General features: G+C 41.8%; 1 protein-coding gene across 2 annotated transcripts; it reads right to left on the bottom strand.

Moving 5' to 3' along the window:
- Positions 1-751: 751 nt before the first annotated feature.
- Positions 752-16,793, bottom strand: ZNF311 (zinc finger protein 311). 2 transcript variants are annotated; one of them, XM_055407144.2, is made up of 7 exons: positions 16,775-16,793; positions 15,219-15,374; positions 14,792-14,867; positions 8,956-9,047; positions 8,489-8,615; positions 7,674-7,778; positions 752-3,162 (listed from the first exon to the last, which is right to left on the bottom strand). In XM_055407144.2, the coding sequence occupies exons 2-7, from the start codon at positions 15,225-15,227 to the stop codon at positions 1,883-1,885; spliced, it is 1,689 nt and encodes a 562-aa protein (XP_055263119.2). In that variant the 5' UTR covers positions 15,228-15,374; positions 16,775-16,793; the 3' UTR covers positions 752-1,882. The 2 variants fall into 2 exon arrangements, with proteins under 2 accessions (XP_055263119.2, XP_055263118.2); XM_055407143.2 differs by having other exon boundaries at positions 15,219-16,782.
- Between the last annotated feature and the right edge of the window lie 1,706 nt (positions 16,794-18,499).

The following is an 18,499-nucleotide window of genomic DNA, read 5'->3' as shown; positions in this document are numbered from 1 at the left end:
TCTAATATACTGTAGACACTGAACCTAAAGACCAGTGTTTAATCTGTCTATTGTGTAATAACCCATGTAATTCCCTTTGGAATTTGTTATTAAAAAATTGTATATCTTGGACTCTTTGTCCAATTAGATAAGGTGTAACCATTTCCCAAAATGTTTTCTGTGAAACAAGAGGGCATGAAGGTGCTCCTCCAAAAAGGATTCTTTTTGTCCTTCCCTTTGGGAAAGCAATGCTTCTTACAGTTCCTTTGTTTAAGATTTAGAATGGACATTAGCATATTATAAACCCTGAGAAGTCTTTAAGGGTATAAAAATCCCCACCTAGCCAGCATTTCTTAAACTTGTTATTTTTAAAAAATATTAGCTTGTAAAACACCTTTGACAAATACTGGGTAACCTACTGCTCATCTCTTTCTTGACCAGTCAGTGAACTTAGAACTAAATTTAATTCTCAATTATGGTCATTATGTTAACTGACACACACTTGCATCCTCTTCTGGGATTTTCAATTTCTATCTTAGTAGCCTTATTGAATGTGGTGGTTTAGTCGCTCAGTCGTGTATGATACTTGCGATCCCACAGACTGTAGCCCACCAGGCTCCTCTGTCCATGGGATTTTCCAGGCAAGAATACTGGAGTGGGTTGCCATTTCCTTAGCTTTATTGCATGTGTGTATTTAATTCTGTCTGCAGTAAGAACCTGTAACATTTGAAAGAGAAAGGATAGATGTTAAGAGACACTGAAAGACTTGAAAAGATATACATTTATTAATCCTTGTGAAAGTATTTCATATGTCATGCAGATAGATAAAACAAATATTTAAGAAATCAACACTTTGAAGACCTTTTAGTACATTTATAAAGAAGTGGGGCAGGCTTCAAGCTCTTTCCATATGTAAACTTCCACTTGAGCTGTGTACACTTGACTTCTCTGTGTGTACTCAGCCACATCCAACTCTTTGCAACCCCATGGACTGTAGTCTACCAGGCTCCTCTGTCAATGGAATTTTCCAAGCAAGAAAACTGGAGTGGGTTGCCATGTTGTGCTCCAGGGGAATCTCCCTGACCCAGGAACTGAACCTGCATCTCTTGCAACTCCCTGCATTGGCAGGTGGATTCTTTACCACTGCAACACCTGGGAAGTTCACACTTGACTTCTACTTATTTGTAATTTAAAAAATCTGCCTTATCTTCCTTCCTCTGCTGAATCTCAGAAATTTTGAATCTATATAGAAGAGTACCATTTAAGTTTCAATTTAAAATTTGCTGGAACTTCCCTAGTGGTCCAGTTGTTAAGACCCCTTACTTCCACTTAAGGGGCACAGGGTTGGTTCTTGGTCAGAGAACTGAGAACTGAGGCCAAAAAAAAAATAATAATAAAATAAAAAATAAAAAACTTACTAAAAGTGATCAATGCTTATTAATCAAAAAAATGTTCTGTGCTACCCTGAGGTATAGCCTCACATTCAAGAAATGTGGTACAGGATTACAGAAATTGCTCAGAGAAGTCTGAGCATTCAGCAGGCATTTGTTTAGAATTTACCAGTTACAGGATCCTTGACAGGTTTCTTAATTTTTTTATGCCTCAATCTCCTCATCCCACAGGGATGTTGTGTGGATTAAATGATTTAAAACTGTAAAGAATAGTGCCTGGTATGTGTAGGGCACAGTATGTAGTATTACAGTACTATTATTGATAGACAAAACCTTGGAAGTGAATGTGCTCACTGAAGAAACACTGAATGGGAAGGTCAAGGACAAAGGCTTGGGAGATCTCACAATTAGAGGGGTCAGGGAACCAGGAAGAACCAACACAGGGGACAAGAGGGATCGGTATAAGAAGCAGAAGGAGAAATGAGAAAGTGTAAATACCAGAATTACTACACTCAGGTGTTGGTGGTCAAAATATTGATGAATGAAAAGGTCTGAGAACCAGTTATTGGAGAGAGAGATTTCCCACTCTCCCCAAGTTTGTGGGTTTCCCACACTCTATGTTTTCTTTTCTTATGTCTAGTAAGATTTGAGCTCACTCTGAAAGCTTTTCCACACTCCTCACATACATAAGGTTTCTCTCCTGTATGAACTCGCTTGTGTCCAATCAGGGCTGAGCTCTGACGGAAAGACGTGCCACACTCATGGCAGGTAAATGGCTTCTCACCCGTGTGGATTCTTTTGTGCTGTCTCAGGACTGAGCTCTGATGAAAGACCTTTCCACACACCTCACACCTGTAAGGCTTCTCTCCGGTGTGGATTCTTTGATGATTGGTCAAGTTTGATTTCCCACTGAAAGCTCGACCACACTCTGAACATTTATAAGGTTTCTCTCCGGTGTGGATTCTCTGATGGATGGTAAGGCAGTGCTGATCTTGGAAAGTTTTCCCACAATCCCCACATCGATGGGGCTTCTCCCCAGTGTGTCCTTGTTCATGAGCCCGGCATTTACAGTTATGATGAAAGGCTTTCCCACACTCCTTACACTTGTAAGGCTTCTCTTCGGTGTGGATTCTTCTATGTTTGGTGAGCTCTGCTTCGTTGCTGAAGGCTTTTCCACACTGAGGGCACCCACAATGTTTCTCCTGAGTGTGGAGTCTTCTGTGTTTGCTTAGGTCTGAGCTCCAGCTGAAGGCCCTCCCACACTCATTGCACTCATAAGGTCGCTCCCCAGTGTGGACTCTTGTGTGTTTGATGAGGTCTGAACTCCCGCTGAAAGCCTTCCCACACTCCTCACACACATAGGGCTTCTCCCCGGTGTGGCTCCTGCTGTGGATGATGAGGGAATGCTTAAACTGAAAGGCCTTCCCACAGTCACTGCATTCGTAAGGCTTCTCTCCTGTGTGGATGATCTGATGCATCCTGAGACAGTACTTGGTCTTAAAGGCCTTCCCACAGTCACTGCACAGGTGTGGCTTCTCCCCACTGTGGGATTTTTTATGTCGGCAAAGAGCGGATCTACTACTGAAGGTCTTCCCACACTGGGTACAGTTAAAGGGTTTCTCCCCTGTGTGGATTATCTGGTGCATGGAAAGTTGATTTTTGGTCTTGAATGCTTTCCCACACTCATTACACACATAGGGTTTCTTGCCAGAGTGAATTCGCTCATGGAGAATTAAGTCAGAATGCCAACTGAAGTTTTTGCCACATTGGGTACATTCATGCTGTTTCTTTTCTGTAAGAAAAGAATACAGAATACATTCTGAGTTTGGACTGAAGTGTTTTCTAAGTCCCTTCTGGTTCTTTCCTTTCCTGAAAGTCACTTTGTCACAGCTTTCTTTCTCTTCTCTCCGTTTCACCCTCACAGGTATTTCCCATTGATTCTCTAATTTGACATCTTGCACACAAACTTCTCCAACCTCTGGATCCTGGGAAACAACTTTTAGGAGACTTTTAAATTTCACCCAGCACCCTTATTCATTTTCAAAAACCTCCTGTTCTGATCTTGCCTTCTCACTCTCAGGCCATGTCTTGGCAGCTGATACTTAAACAAGAAAATAAAAATGTCAGATGTTCAGAGAAAAGGAGATAAGTGAGTTGGAACAGGGGAAGAAATGATAAGTTGTTGGAAGAGTAAATGACTTTCTTATGCTTGAAGAATTGCTAACATTATGGCAAAGGTCAAAGGAGGCTGAAACACTGAAAAGTATGAAGATATTCAAAACTGAGTAAAACTGACAAAAATCCTTCCAAAGTCTACTCATGTTCTAGAATCTCCTAGTTTTGCAAATGATAACTTCATACACCTAAGCCCCTAAACAGGAAACTGGAAATAATTTTCAACTCATTCTAATACTCACTAACATTTTACAAATGTTACTGGTGAAGTGAGCTGCAGAGGTGGTGCTCAAGTGCCAGTGTAGCCCCCTTTGTAAGGATCTGTCTGCTCTGTTCCTGACAGTGGACACTGGAGAGCCATATTTCTGTGGTGTACCTCTGCCCACTTGGGTAGGACAGGTTAGATCTGGGGAAGACCTGATCCAAACCAGGCCAGATTCTCTCCTCATGAACTCTCGAATCATGTATGAAAGCAGGTAAGGACCAACTCTGAAGATCTTTAGCACTTAAATTTGAGTGGTGTTGGGATATAGGTGTTGTATAGGGGATGGAAAGCTCTGTCACTGGGACTGACAAGCAGCGATCGATCTGCCAAGAAAGAAGAATGGAGCAGACCCAAAGAGTAGCAGAGAAGACAGCTGGAGGGCAGGGCCTGATGGCATTCCAGCCCTTCTTCAAGCCTCCTGTATACCTGCTCTTAAGTTCCATGACACCCTGAATAATAAGTAAATTTGTTTTCTTTTGCTTAAGCTAGCTTGAGTTAATTTTTACTATTGGCAACCAGAGTCCAATCTATCTCTTATTATCTCCTAACTCTATCCCTTCTTCATTTCTATTTCTAGTGCATTCTCACTGTTGCTGCTGCTGCTGCTAAGTCACTTCAGTCGTGTCCGACTCTGTGCGACCCCATAGATGGCAGCCCACCAGGCTCCCCCGTCCCTGGGATTCTCCAGGCAAGAACACTGGAGTGGGTTGCCATTTCCTTCTCCAGTGCATGAAAGTGAAAAGTGAAAGTGAAGCCGCTCAGTTGTGTCCAACTCTTCATGACCCTAGCTAACTTCAATACCCCTCAAAAGTCCTTTAGTTTGCTTCCTCTCTAATCCATCCTGTACACTGCTTCCAGATTATTCCTTCTAAAAATCAAATGTAATCACATCACTTTTTAGCTTAAAACACTCCAGTGGTGTTAACCAGACAGGAAGTAAAATGTACAGTCAAGAGCCCCAGCTCACTGTCCTAGTTCTGACACCTACTGACTGTGTCAACTTGGGAGGATGATGTAACTTCTCTCTGTGACCCATTGTTTTTATCAATAAAATGGGATCTAGGTTACTCATGATAATGAAATGAGTCAATGCATGTAAAGCACCTGCAACACTGAAATAAGTACTTAATCATCTTACCTGTTAGTATAAGAATAAAGTTCAAGGTCTGTAGTTTACCAAAAACTCATTCAGTTCACGAACTTTCCCCTGTCCACTGCTCCTGTAGTGTCTCCACTGGCTACTGCAAGTCCTTTGCTCTGGTCATACTGAACTATTCACAGTTTACATTCTTATTCCCCTCTGCCTAGAAGGACTCGCCCCTCCTTCAACAAAATAACCTCACTTTTTCCACATAACTTAGTTCAGTTGTCATTCCTCCTGCAGTCTTTTGGTCCCCAGGTCGGATTTAGGTGTTTTTCTTCTCTGTTTATGTATACCAGGTGCTTTTGTTCAGTTCAGTTCAGTCGCTCAGTCGTGTCCGACTCTTTGCGACCCCATGAATCACAGCATGCCAGGCCTCCCTGTCCATCACCAACTCCTGGAGTTCACTCAAACTCATGTCCATCGAGTCGGTGATGCCATCCAGCCATCTCATTCTCTGTCGTCCCCTTCTCCTCCCGCCCCCAATCCTTCCCAGCATCAGAGTCTTTTCCAGTGAGTCAGCTCGTCACATGAGGTGGCCAAAGTATTGGAGCTTCAGCTTTAGCATCAGTCCTTCCAATGAACACCCAGGATTGATCTCCTTTAGAATGGACTGGTTGGATCTCCTTGCAGTCCGAGGGACTCTCAAGAGTCTTCTCCAGCACCACAGTTCAAAAGCATCAATTCTTCGACAATCAGCTTTCTTCACAGTCCAACTCTCACATCCATACAGCTTATCCTTATCTATATATCTCAGTAACTCCCATCATACTGGACTGTATAATTACTTTTTTACCTATCTGCCTTCCCCTCTAGAAAACAAGTTTCTGGAAGTCAGGGCCGATATCTTATCTGACTGTCTATCTCTAGAACCTTATGTAACAGCTGGCACATAACAGGTGCCCAATTATGCTTTTTAGATGGAAGGTAGGATGGAAGAGTCGGAGAAGGCAATGGCAAGCCACTCCAGTACTCTTGCCTAGAAAATCCCATGGATGGAGGAGCCTGGTAGGCTGCAGTCCGTGGGGTCGCTAAGGGTCGGACACGACTGAGCGACTTCACTTTCATTTTTCACTTTTCACTTTCACACATTGGAGAAGGAAATGGCAACCCACTCCAGTGTGCTTGCCTGGAGAATCCCAGGGACAGGGGAGCCTGGTGGGCTTCCGTCTATGGGGTCACACAGAGTCGGACACAACTGAAATGACTTAGCAGCATCAGCAGGATGGAAGAGTAGGTATTTGGATAGGGAAGCTGGAGTTGCCCTGTAAGCAAAGGACAATTTTTTTGAATGACGAATGTAGAAAATAGTTTAAATGAAGAGCTGCTAATATTTCACGACTGATTACATAAGACGTTCAGGGAATGGAAAGAAAAGTAAGAAAGAAGTAGAACCAGATATAGAAATAGGGAGCGCTTAATGAAGAGACAGCCTTGGAGGGAGAGATGAGTTTGACTTTAGGTTTGTTGCTTTCGAGGTGACAATGCAATAGTCAAATAAAAATCAGGAGTTAGAAACATGAGACTGCTGCCTAGGAAAGAGGTAAAGGTTAGCACTGTCAGTGTGGCAGGCATCCAACTTCACAATAAGAGAATAGAAAAAGACAAGGGTCAAAGGCTCAGGACTCCGAATGAGGGAAGGTCCTGAAAAAACAAACAAACAAAACCCCCTAAAATCCAGAGGCAGAAAAGCAATGTTCTCTGAGCATTGCAGTAAATGATATGCAGAGGGCAGATAAATTGTCAGAGCCTTTTTGCAAGAAATCGCAAAAAGTCTATTAGATATGTTGCAAAGAGCCAATTAGATAATGAAAGAATAATTACCCAAATGGTATGTTTTCTCTGCCTTTATGGCAGAAAGTGAAGAGGAACTCAAAGGCCTCTTGATGAAAGTGAAAGAGGAGAGTGAAAAGGTTGGCTTAAAGCTCAACATTCAGAAAACGAAGATCATGGCATCTGGTCCCATCACTTCTTGGGAACTAGATGGGGAAACAGTGTCAGACTTTATTTTTTTGGGCTCCAAAATCACTGCAGATGCTGATTGCAGCCATGAAATTAAAAGATGCTTACTCCTTGGAAGGAAAGTTATGACCAGTCTAGATAGCGTATTAAAGAGCAGGGACATTACTTTGCCAACCAAGGTCCATCTAGTCAAGGCTATGGTTTTTCCCGTGGTCATGTATGGATGTGAGAGTTGGACTGTGAAGAAAGCTGATCGCTGAAGAATTGATGCTTTTGAACTGTGGTGCTGGAGAAGACTCTTGAGAGTCCCTTGGACTGCAAGGAGATCCAACCAGTCCATTCTAGAGGAGATCAGTCCTGGGTGTTCATTGGAAGGACTGATGCTAAAGCTGAAACTCCAATACTTTGGCCACCTCATGCGACGAGTTGACTCACTGGAAAAGACTCTGATGCTGGGAGCGATTGGGGGTAGGAGCAGACGGGGATGACAGAGAATGAGGTGGCTGGATGGCATCACCGACTCGATGGACATGAGTTTGAGTGAACTCCGGGAGCTGGTGATGGACAGGGAGGCCTGGTGTGCTGTGGTTCATGGGGTCGCTAAGAGTCGGACACGACTGAGCGACTGAACTGAACTGAACTGAACTGAAGTAGATTTCCTCTGGGCCTTTGAGGATGGATGGCCCACCACTAAGAACATTCTATAACCATTTTGTCACATGGAACACACAAGGAGACAGACAGCTTCTCTGCCACTCACCTGGACAGAAGCAGCTCAGGAACTCCCAGTCCTGTTGATCCTGAACATAGGGCTCTGCACCTTGCTCCAGACGGGAGATCAAAGGAGGTTTAGAAAATGAAAATCCTGGTTGTACAAAAGGAAGAAGGAATAAGTGTGTATAGCAACAAAGAACTGTCCTAATATTTACCTTGATTCCTCTGTTTGCATGTGAAAATAGGAAAGAAATATCTATTTGGGCAGTTTAGAAAAGGGTTTATTCAGGGGTCTGGTAACCTGTAAATGAAACAGGTTGAAGGACTTTCTCAGAAGTCAATACTCAGAAAGGCAAAGAAAGAGTTTCTGGAAAACTGTCGGTAGGTTATATTTTCCCTTTTCTTTTTAGGAGAATGGGAGTTTGTTGAGGAAGGCTAATCTGATTCATGGGGTTGCAAAGAGTCGGTTACGACCGAGTGACGGAACTGAACTGAACTGAACTGAACTGAATCTGCTTTCAGCCGCTAGGAAGGAGTTCATGACTAGGCGATGGATACAGAGCATTTAATGGAAAATGAGAAGCTTGAAGAGGCAAGAAACTAGGGAGAACAGAAGCTAAGGATTTTCGTTCTATTCAGAGAGAGTTTCATTTCAGAGAATCAGAAAACAGCAACTAAGTTAGCCAGGAAATTATCTTGCTATGTAAACAGGGACCACTCAAAACTAATTTGGGAGGAAGATGCTGATGGCAAAGAACAAGGGCTCTGATTCTCAACATGAGACCCCATACACACCGACAAAGCAATGAAAAGAAAAAGGAAGGGAGAAAGTACTAAGCCAAGTGCAGGGAAAGTTCTTACCAAGTGACACCAAGTTCCCATAATTTTCCAACATCACATCTTTATAGAGGTGCCTTTGAGCGTGGGTCAGACAGTGCCACTCCTCATGACTGAAGTTCACAGCTACGTCCTCAAATGTCACTGACTCCTGAAACAACATGTTTCTGCTATTGTGGGAGGAAATTTCAGAGTTCCCTCAGGAAACAGAGGCAGAAGAAAAGAATTTGTAAGAAGGTTTACAGAAGTGAAAGGCTGTTACCATTTGGTGTATATCTGGGGACGAGGTAAAAGGGAGCATAGGCTTTCAGTAGCAAAAAATAACAAAAGAACAAACAATCCACATATGGTCTGTCATCCGAAAAAGCATCCCTTATGAGAAGGAGCACCTGGACTTGGGAGTGGCATAGCCAGGAAAGGGAGTAAGGACAAGGCCACATTTAGGAGACAGAGATATATTTTCAGGAAGGAAGGAAGGGGCCTTAGCTCACTTGAGGCTGGCTCATCACTGTATGTTTTGCTCCTGGCAGGTTTCCTTGGCTTCCATCTCTGGATGAGGCAGGGCACTGAGGAAATGGTAGAGCTGAGAAAAGGGAAATAAGCCTAGAGTCAATTCAGCACAGTGTTAAGGAAGCCTACTTTCATCCTCTCCTCCCCCAACGTAGAAGCTTACGAAGCTCTGATCTAGGGGGTAAGTCGACTGCGTTACAGTATCCTCTTTCTCCGTTATTCCTCTAGTCTCAGTTTCCAGTGTGAGGTATCATGCCCTGGCTAGCAGCCAAGCCAACTGTAAGTGCACTCTTCTTTTCTCTCACCTACTAAATCCTTTACTCTGTCTCTCTTAATCCTAGAAGACCTAAAAGGCCCAAATCACTACCAGCTTAATATGATCGCTTGGCTTCCTATATTTGAATGTTGCAGTAATTTTGTCCAGAAAGACTTAGGGTGGAGGTGGAGGGAAAAAAGGAGAGGTATGCATCAGAAATATCCATGGAGGGACTTCCCTGGTGGCCCAGACACAAATTCGATCCTTGGTCAGGGATCTAAGATCCCACTTGCCACAGAGCAACTAACCCTGGGTACTGCAACTATCAGATGAAAGACCCTGAATCTGCAATTAAGACCCAATGCACCCAAATAAATATATTTTTTAAAAAAGGAAATATAAATAAATATAAATAAAAAGGGATAGGTCCAAAGCTTACTTCTTTATGTAAATTACTAGTTGGTCTACCTCCACTTAGCTCACTAGAAAAATTTTTTCTCTTGTTCTTACTAGAGAAAATCACTTTCCCCTTTTGATTCTGAGTCTTTTTCTTGCTAATTCCCTAGTATTAAGCAATTCTGCTCCCTGCTCCAACTCCCCTCCCAGTATAGTATAACACACACCACTTTTTAAAATGCAAAAGAAACTTTCTCTGAGTGTACAAATGACCAGGTATGATCTATATGGATTGGGAAGAAAGTACAGTTTCACATTACTGGTTAATGGAGCCCTGTTTTATTTCTTGCAGGCCAACCTGGCCTTTCTGTAGCTTCAGTGTTTATGGTGGTTTATCTTTCTTGATAGTTATCAACATATTCCTCAGTCTAAGACCATTCTTTTCCAGTCTGAAGTCACCTATTGGTAAGACTCTAGGATCATCCCTTGGCCTCAGGACCCCAAAACTATCACTTCAATTCCACCAAAACCTCAATTTAGGAAAAAACTGGCTTCTTTCTTCAGAAATATGTCAAGAAGATTTTTCTTTGGTCTATATCACCCTTAGGTTTTGATCAAAACAGGTCTGTGTTCAATCATTGTGGATTCCATACAGTTTCCCCACTATCTCCTCTGAAAGTCTGTTACTTTATAAATCTTTGTCTCAAAAAGTTGGTTGGTTGGGAAACCAACTACCTGGAAGACACAGAGCTCACAGCAGATACACACTTTGTTCCGAAATGCTCCATAACAGTTCTTTTCCTTATAATATCAATAAACTTTAATCTCCCAATTTTTTTTTCCAATCACCATGTTATAATGAACATTTTCAAATATACAGAAAAGTTGAAAGAACTATATAGGAAACATCCATATACTCACCACCGACATTCTACTATTAACATTTTGCAATATTTGCTTTATCACATATCTGTCCATCTACCTATGGACAGATTTTATTTTATTTTTTGTTGTATTTCAAAGTAAGTTGAAGATATCAGCATACATCACCCCAACACTATGACACATAACATATCATTAACTAAAGTTGAATATTTGTTTACATTCTTATTTTTAATGTAAAATTTATATACAGTAAAATGTGTAAGTCTTAAATTTTTGACAAAGCATACCCTTATTTAACTCAAACTCTCCTCCATATGCATCCCAGTTGGATTTTTACCATATTTTCTTCATAAATTACAAAAGTTTTGTTACTTTATAGTGGCTTTTTTTCCTAAGTGTTCCTTACATTAAAAACTGTTTTTAAATGTGGTAAAAAATATAAAAGGAAATTTACCATTTTGACTATTTCTAAGTATTTCAATTGTGTTAAAATATTCACAATGGTGGGGGAGGATGAATATGTGGAACAGAATTTTTAGGGCATCAAAATAGTCTGCATGCTACTTTAATAGCAGATACACAGTATTATTCATTTGTAGAAACCCATATAACTGTATAGCACAAAGCATGAATCCTAATATAAACTGCTGTTGCTGCGGCTAAGTCGCTTCAGTCATGTCCAACTCTGTGTGACCCCATAGACGGCAGCCCACCAGGCTCCTCTGTCCCTGGGATTCTCCAGGCAAGAATACTGGAGTGGTTTGCCATTTCCTTCTCCAATGCATACATGAATGCTAAGTCGCTTCAGTCGTGTCCGACTCTGTGTGACCCTATGGACAGCAGCCCTCCAGGCTCCTCTGTCCACAGGATTCTCCAGGCAAGAATACTGGAGTGGGTTACCAATTCCTTCTCCAATATAAACTATGGAGTTTAGAATTTAATGAATAATTATGTGTCAATATTGGCTCATCGCTTGTACCAAATGTACCACACTAAAATCATAAGAATGCTCAAACTACTGCACAATTGCACTCATCTCACACACTAGTAAAGCAATGCTCAAAATTCTCCAAGCCAGGCTTCAGCAGTATGTGAACCGTGAACTTCCAGTTCAAGCTGGTTTTAGAAAAGGCAGAGGAACCAGAGATCAAATTGCCAACATCAGCTGGATCATTCAAAAAGCAAAAGAGTTCCAGAAAAACATCTATTTCTGCTTTATTGACTGTGCCAAAGCCTTTGACTTTGTGGATCACAATAAACTGTGGAACATTCTGAAAGAGATAGGAATACCAGACCACCTGACTTGCCTCTTGAGAAACCTGTATGCAGGTCAGGAAGCAACAGTTAGAACTGGACATGGAACAACAGACTGGTTCCAAATAGGAAAAGGAGTACGTCAAGATTGTATATTGTCACCCTGCTTATTTAACTTATATGCAGAGCACATCATGAGAATCGCTGGGCTGGAGAAAGCACAAGCTGGAATCAAGATTGCTGGGAGAAATATTAATAACCTCAGATATGCAGATGACACCACCCTTATGGCAGAAAGTGAAGAAGAACTAAAGAGCCTCTTGATGAAAGTAAAAGAAGAGAGTGAAAAGGTTGGCTTAAAGCTCATCATTCAGAAAACTAAGATCGTGGCATCTGGTCCCATCACTTCATGGCAAATAGATGGGGAACCAGTAGAAACTGTGGCTGACTTTATTTTTCTGGGCTTCAAAATCACTGCGGATGGTGATTGCAGCCATGAAATTAAAAGATGCTTGCTCCTTGTAAGGAAAGTTATTACCAACCTAGACAGCATATTAAAAAGCAGAGACATTACTTTGCCAACAAAAGTCTGTCTACTCAAGGCTATGGTTTTTCCAGTGGTCATGTATGGAAGTGAGAGTTGGACTATAAAGAAAGCTGAGCGCAGAAGAATTGATGCTTTTGAAGTGTGGTGAGGGAGAAGACACTTGAGAGTCCCTTGGACTGCAAGGAGATCCAACCAGTCCATCCTAAAGGAGATCAGTCCTGGGTGTTCACTGGAGGGACTGACGTTTAAGTTGAAACTCCAATACTTTGGCCACCTGATGTGAAGAACTAACTCATTTGAAAAGATCCTGATACTGGGAAAGATTGAGGGCAGGAGGAGAAGGGGATGACAGAGGATGAGATGGTTGGATGGCATCACTGACACAATGGACATGGGTTTGGGTGGACTCTGGGAGTTGGTGATGGACAGGGAAGCCTGGAGTGCTGCAGTCCACGGGGTTGTAAATAGTTGGAGAGACTGAGCAACTGAACTGAATTGAACCGTGCATTGCGGCTCGTGACATCTTAGTTCTCCCATCAGTGACTGAACTTAGGCAACAGCAGCAGTCCTAACGACTGGAGTGAGAGGGAATTCTCTTCACTGCAGTGATTCTTAAACTTTACTTCTTAGTTTCTGAATTTGAAAGGTCAGTTAAAAATGAACTTGGGGGAATTCACACATGGGTGAGAGTGAAAGCTCCTGTCTCTTCCTTTTCTAAGGACACTCATCTCATCATTGGGGTCCCACCTTCATGATTTCATCTAAAACTGATTACTTCCCAAAGCCTTACTCCTAAATATCATAACACTGTGGTGGGGATTAGGGCTTCAACATATGAATTTTGAGGGGATAGAAACATTCAGCCCATGACAAAACTATTTGTTAAAGTAATGTACAGATATTATCCAGGATGAGATTAACTCATTTACATATTATGCTAAGTAATTGTAAACTTTATGGCCCTAAAAATCACTTATAGGAAGAGAATTCAATATCTTTTGAGAAAAAGAGGACTGGAATACTCAGGTCAGATGTGAACCATAAAATTATATATATTTTTAAACTTTAAAAAAGTGAATAAAATTAACAACCAAGTTAAGCAATATCCATTATTTTCTACCTCTTAAATTTGTGATAAATATGTTCTATAGTATTAATTTTTCCTTTGATTACTTTACAGTAGAAATTTCAAGATTTCTCTTCTGGAAGTTCCAATAATAGGCTTAGAAATTCATTTTACCTTGTTTTTTCTTTGCAGGTAATATGTATCATCCTAAAAGCCTATTTTAGGGGTGTCCAGGTGCCTAGTCCTCTAATAGCCTCTATCTAACAGCCTCTGTCTATACAAACCACTAGCGCCACCTGGCCTTAGTGGTAAAGAACCCGCCTGCCAATGCTGGTTAAGGCGTAAGAGATGCTGGTTCCATCCCTGGGTGGGGAAGAGCCCCTGGAGAAGGGAATGGCAATCCACTCCAGTATTCTTGCCTGGAGAATCCCATGGACAGAGGAGCCTGGTGGGCTACAGTTCATAGGGTTGCACAGAATCAGACATGACTGAAGCGACTTAGGCTGGCATACAAATCTTATCCACTTTTCTTTTCATATATGCCACCGAAGAGCATTTCTAAAGCCCAGTCCCACATTTCCCCTTCTTTATTTTTCTCAAAGTTTCACAGCAAAACCTTTGCTCCTTCTTTTGCCATGGCTTTATCTTCTATTTCTCAGGTATACCTATACTATAATGTAAAAATCTCAGGGTTAACAGATGTACAGAAATAAAATGACATACAATCAAAATTTACACATTGGTAAAACTGTGGTTGGGGAGGCGTTACCAAATTATGCTACAAGTTTAACATGTGCAAATATTCACATACACATATGTAAGCTGCTGCTGCTGCTAAGTCACTTCAGTCGTGTCCGACTCTGTGTGACCCCATAGACGGCAGCCCACCAGGCTCCCCCATCCCTGGGATTCTCCAGGCAAGAACACTGGAGTGGGTTGCCATTTCCTTCTCCAATGTGTGAAAGTGAAAGTCAAATCGCTCAGTCGTGTCTGACCCTTAGCGACCCCACGGACTGCAGCCTACCAGGCTCCTCCTTCCATGGGATTTTCTAGGCAAGAGTACTGGAGTGGTTTGCCATTGCCTTCTCCGCATATGTAAGCTACTAGTCATATATATATATCTAGCTGAACATATAATAAGTGGATGAATACATTCAATATCTTTTATAAACTGCTTTGAAGAATCTTTTCTTATGAATTTTTATTTTTTTTCAAATTTAAGATGAGGGCAGAAATTGAATAATTTAGTTCTTGTCAATACCAGGCCAAGCCTAGTATAGAAATAATAGATTTTTCTATAAATACTCAATAATGAGCATATTTCCAGGCCCCAGGAAATATCTCTCACCTAGTCTGTGTCCCTGTCCCTTTTTAGCTGCCATAACTCCTGCCACAATACCCTGTATACATTACCTCTTTCCTGTAGGAACATGCTATCAGGGATGCAAAGCTGGTTTGGTGATCCTGGACTCTCATCTGATACCACGATCTATTGCAAGGAATAGAAAACATTTGGAGAAGTTATGGAGGGACAGAAAATTTATGGGAAGCTGCATATTCGTTGGTTATGTAACCAAATATAAAGTTCTATTCATGGAAATCAACTCTCCAAACTACCAAAAGGGGTGAGAAAAACAGGGGCTCAGTCTCTGATATACCTTATGAAAAACAGAAATGGCATCCAGTTATTCTATAACTTAAAACATCACCAGGTAATCCAGAAAAAGTATTTTGAAGGAGAAAACTTCCACACAGTCAATCCAAGCCCACCACACTTCCAGTGCTTTCCTCCTCACTCTTCTTCCTCCTTGTGATATACTGCAGATTCTCCTCTTTTTACCTGCTGCATGTTTTCTTTTCCAGTCTTCTTTCTTTCTTTTCCAGTCTTCTAACACTTTCCCAGTTTCTTCTCTCCTGGTTGGATCCAGCTCCTAAAGTCAATCCTGGTTTTTCCCAGATAACCAGTTTTGAAGTGACTCCAGTGGATACCAGCCTCCTTTCAGGGATATAAGCCTTGGTGAGACCAGTCAAAAGACTGCTCCTGACCCACAGGGCAGCTGCTTTTTGGTTTTATGTATCAATACTGCCCTAGATGTGGGGTTCATCAGCAGTAATAAGCTAGTTGTGATCCCATCCCATACCTTGCTTTCCTGTATATTTGATGAAGGGAAGAGAGAATAGAGGGATGTGACCAAAGTGAAAAGAAGGAATCACTGAGAATCTGGAGTATCTATGAGAGATGAGGGAGCAGAGGAACAAACTGAAGATGATAATATATCCAGAATACAATTTCTCCTGCCACCATCTTGGCCCAAGCCATCATTGCCTGCCTTGACCTGTATTGTGGTAGTCATCAAACTGGTCTTCTGCTTCTGTTCTTGTTTTCTACTTGTCTTTTCTCAATACAATAAAGTGGGCCATTTAAAACTTAAGTTGGATTATTTCAGCTCTCTGCTTAAAAGCCCTCAACCTGTCTATCTTACTCAAAATAAGGAGTAGCATAGAAGGCCCTGTAGAATCTCATTGCATCGTCTCTGTTCATTCAAAATAAAAGCTAAAGTCCTTACAGTGGCATATAAGTCTACAGGGTTGCTATTACCTCTCCTACTATTCTCCCCACCATTCAACCCTCTTCAGTCCCACAGATCTTTCTCTTCCTTTTCAGGCACGGTTCCATTTTAGGGACTTTGCACTGCCTGTTCCCTCTACCACAAGCTATCCTCACGATGAATAATCTTGCCTCCTTCAACTGTTTGCTTGCATGTAATCCTCCCTAGGAAACCTACTCTAGGTGCCCTATTTAAAATTACAGCCTACCCCCTCCTTCTAATCATGACATGCCTTGCTTTCCTATACAGCACTTTCCAACAAGGTGCATAAGTTAATTATATACTTTTCATTGTTTTTTGTAGGTCTTCCTTTCACTATAATGTAAGCTCCCAGGCTTTTGAGAGCACGGACTTTTTGTCTATTTTGTTCACTGCTCTATTCCCAACGTTTAAAACCGTGCCTGCACGAGCAGTCGCTCAGCTAGAAATTGGCAAAATGAAAGAACGCACGAATGGATGCTGGGGAGGAAAATAAATGAGAAAAAGAAAAAAAAGTAAGGGGCCGCTGAGAGCAAGAAGAGCGCGGGGGAGACGGAGAAAAAAGCCCTGGTGGGGCAGGAATCCGCGGCGGACTCCAGATCCCGGGGAACATGGCCCCAAAGCCCCGCCCCGTCCCTGCCCGCCGTTCCGGGCCCCAGGGAGGAGGTGTATTAATATTAAGATTTAAGTGAAGCAGGTGGCGGTGTCGGCCTCCTTCCAGCTGCCCCTAGGCGGGTTCGGAGACCCCAGTGGCAGCTTGGGAGCCCGTCAGCTACAGTCCCATCCCACGCTGGCTGGAGACACAGACCTTCCTGCCGATATTCTCCTCTAGAAATGACAAAATAAAGGAATCTATTCTAGCTCCACTTCCTAGTCCTTCAATAATCATTTCCGGTGACTTTCTAGGAAATCATCAACTCGCTGGTTGAGGAGTTCCCTAGAAACCCTCAGCAACCGCAACCCCAAACGAGTTATTTCTTGTTTTATGTTCTTCAGAATGCGTCTTTTAAAACAGAGCCACGATGTCATTATCCCACCTATCAGAATTAGACTAACTCCCGGGTACCATCTGAGTCCATATTTGAATTTCCCAAATAAATAAAATATGCCGCTTTTTTGAATCAAGATCTAAAGTCTATGTACTTTATTTGGTTATTTGTCTTAACTCTTTTTTAATTTAGATCTAGAATAGTTCCTCCATCTTTCACTTTCTCCCCCATCGAACACATTTGGTCATTTGTCCTGAATGTTCCACATGCTGGCTTGGTCTGAGCCCATGCCCATTTAATCTGTTTCTCTAGCCTTGTATTTGTTGACTAGGTGTTAGCTCTAAAGGTTTAGAGTTTGGTTTACCTTTATGGGTAAGCATTATTTTTACGTGATGCTACCTACTTCCTTTTGCTTTACATCAGGAGGCATATAATGTCGGATTATTTCACTCTGTGATGCTGATATTGATCAGTGAATCAGCACTTGCTAGTTGGATCCTTCCAGGTCAAGTTCATCAACCTTTCATCTGGTGGTAATCCACTGATGATCTTTGTCTGAATCAAGCATTTTATTGCAAAACCGGGATTTTCTAATTCAGTAATTTTTTTTTTCACATTTATGATTTAGAATTTCTTTTAAAAGAAGGATTTTATCTCCTTAACCTATCAATTCAGGGTTGTTTGGTTATTCTGAAATGTCAGTTCTAACAGAAAAGACAGAATAAATGTTTACCTTTCTATTTAACTGCCAATTTTCAGGGTAAACAGCCGTGCCCTAGGTGCCATGGACGCTGTTATTATACATTAACCATTCTTCAAAATAACCATCAATGAGCACTGCTTTCCAGTATTCATACTTTTGTGTAGCTTCTTCCCATATTATACCAGGGTTGGTTTGTGTGACCGATTGAGTATGGCAGAAATGATGTTATGTTACCTCTGCTGCTGCTGCTAAGTCACTTCAGTTGTGTCCGACTCTGTGCGACCCCATAGATTGCAGCCCGCCAGGCTCCCTCATCCTTGGGATTCTCCAGGCAAGAATACTAGAGTGGGTTGCCATTTCCTTCTCCAATGTTACCTCTAATATTAGGTAATAGAAGAAACTGTGGTGTCCATCTTTGTCTCTCTTTTTCTCCCATAGTCTCAGATCACTCACACTGGGGAAAGCCAGCTGCCATACATTAAGGAGAGACCCAGGTGGTGAGGAACTAAAGCTTTCTGCCAACAGCCATATGAGTGAGTTAAGAAGTGGAACTGTCAGCTCTCCGCCAAGCCTTCAGATGACTGCAGCCTGGATCAACAAATCGGCTGCAACCTTAAGACAGAACCAGAGCCAATCTCTAAGCTGCTCTCAGGTTCCTGACCTGTAGAAACTGTGTGAGATAATATTTGCTGTTTGATTCTAAATTTGGGGGTAGTTTATTATGCAGTAATTGGTAACTAATATTTCTTATTGTTTTCTCTTTTTGAGCATCATTAACTCACAGATTTTTAAAAAACATTCAAGAAGTTTTTTTTTTCTTCAAAGGAGGCTTTAAAAAATA

The sequence above is a fragment of the Moschus berezovskii genome, chromosome 23, assembly GCF_049115385.1.
Source record: "Moschus berezovskii isolate FMDL1 chromosome 23, NW_MosBer_1.0, whole genome shotgun sequence".
Classification (NCBI taxonomy): Eukaryota; Metazoa; Chordata; class Mammalia; order Artiodactyla; family Moschidae; genus Moschus; species Moschus berezovskii.
This window is presented reverse-complemented; position numbering and strand designations above follow the sequence as displayed.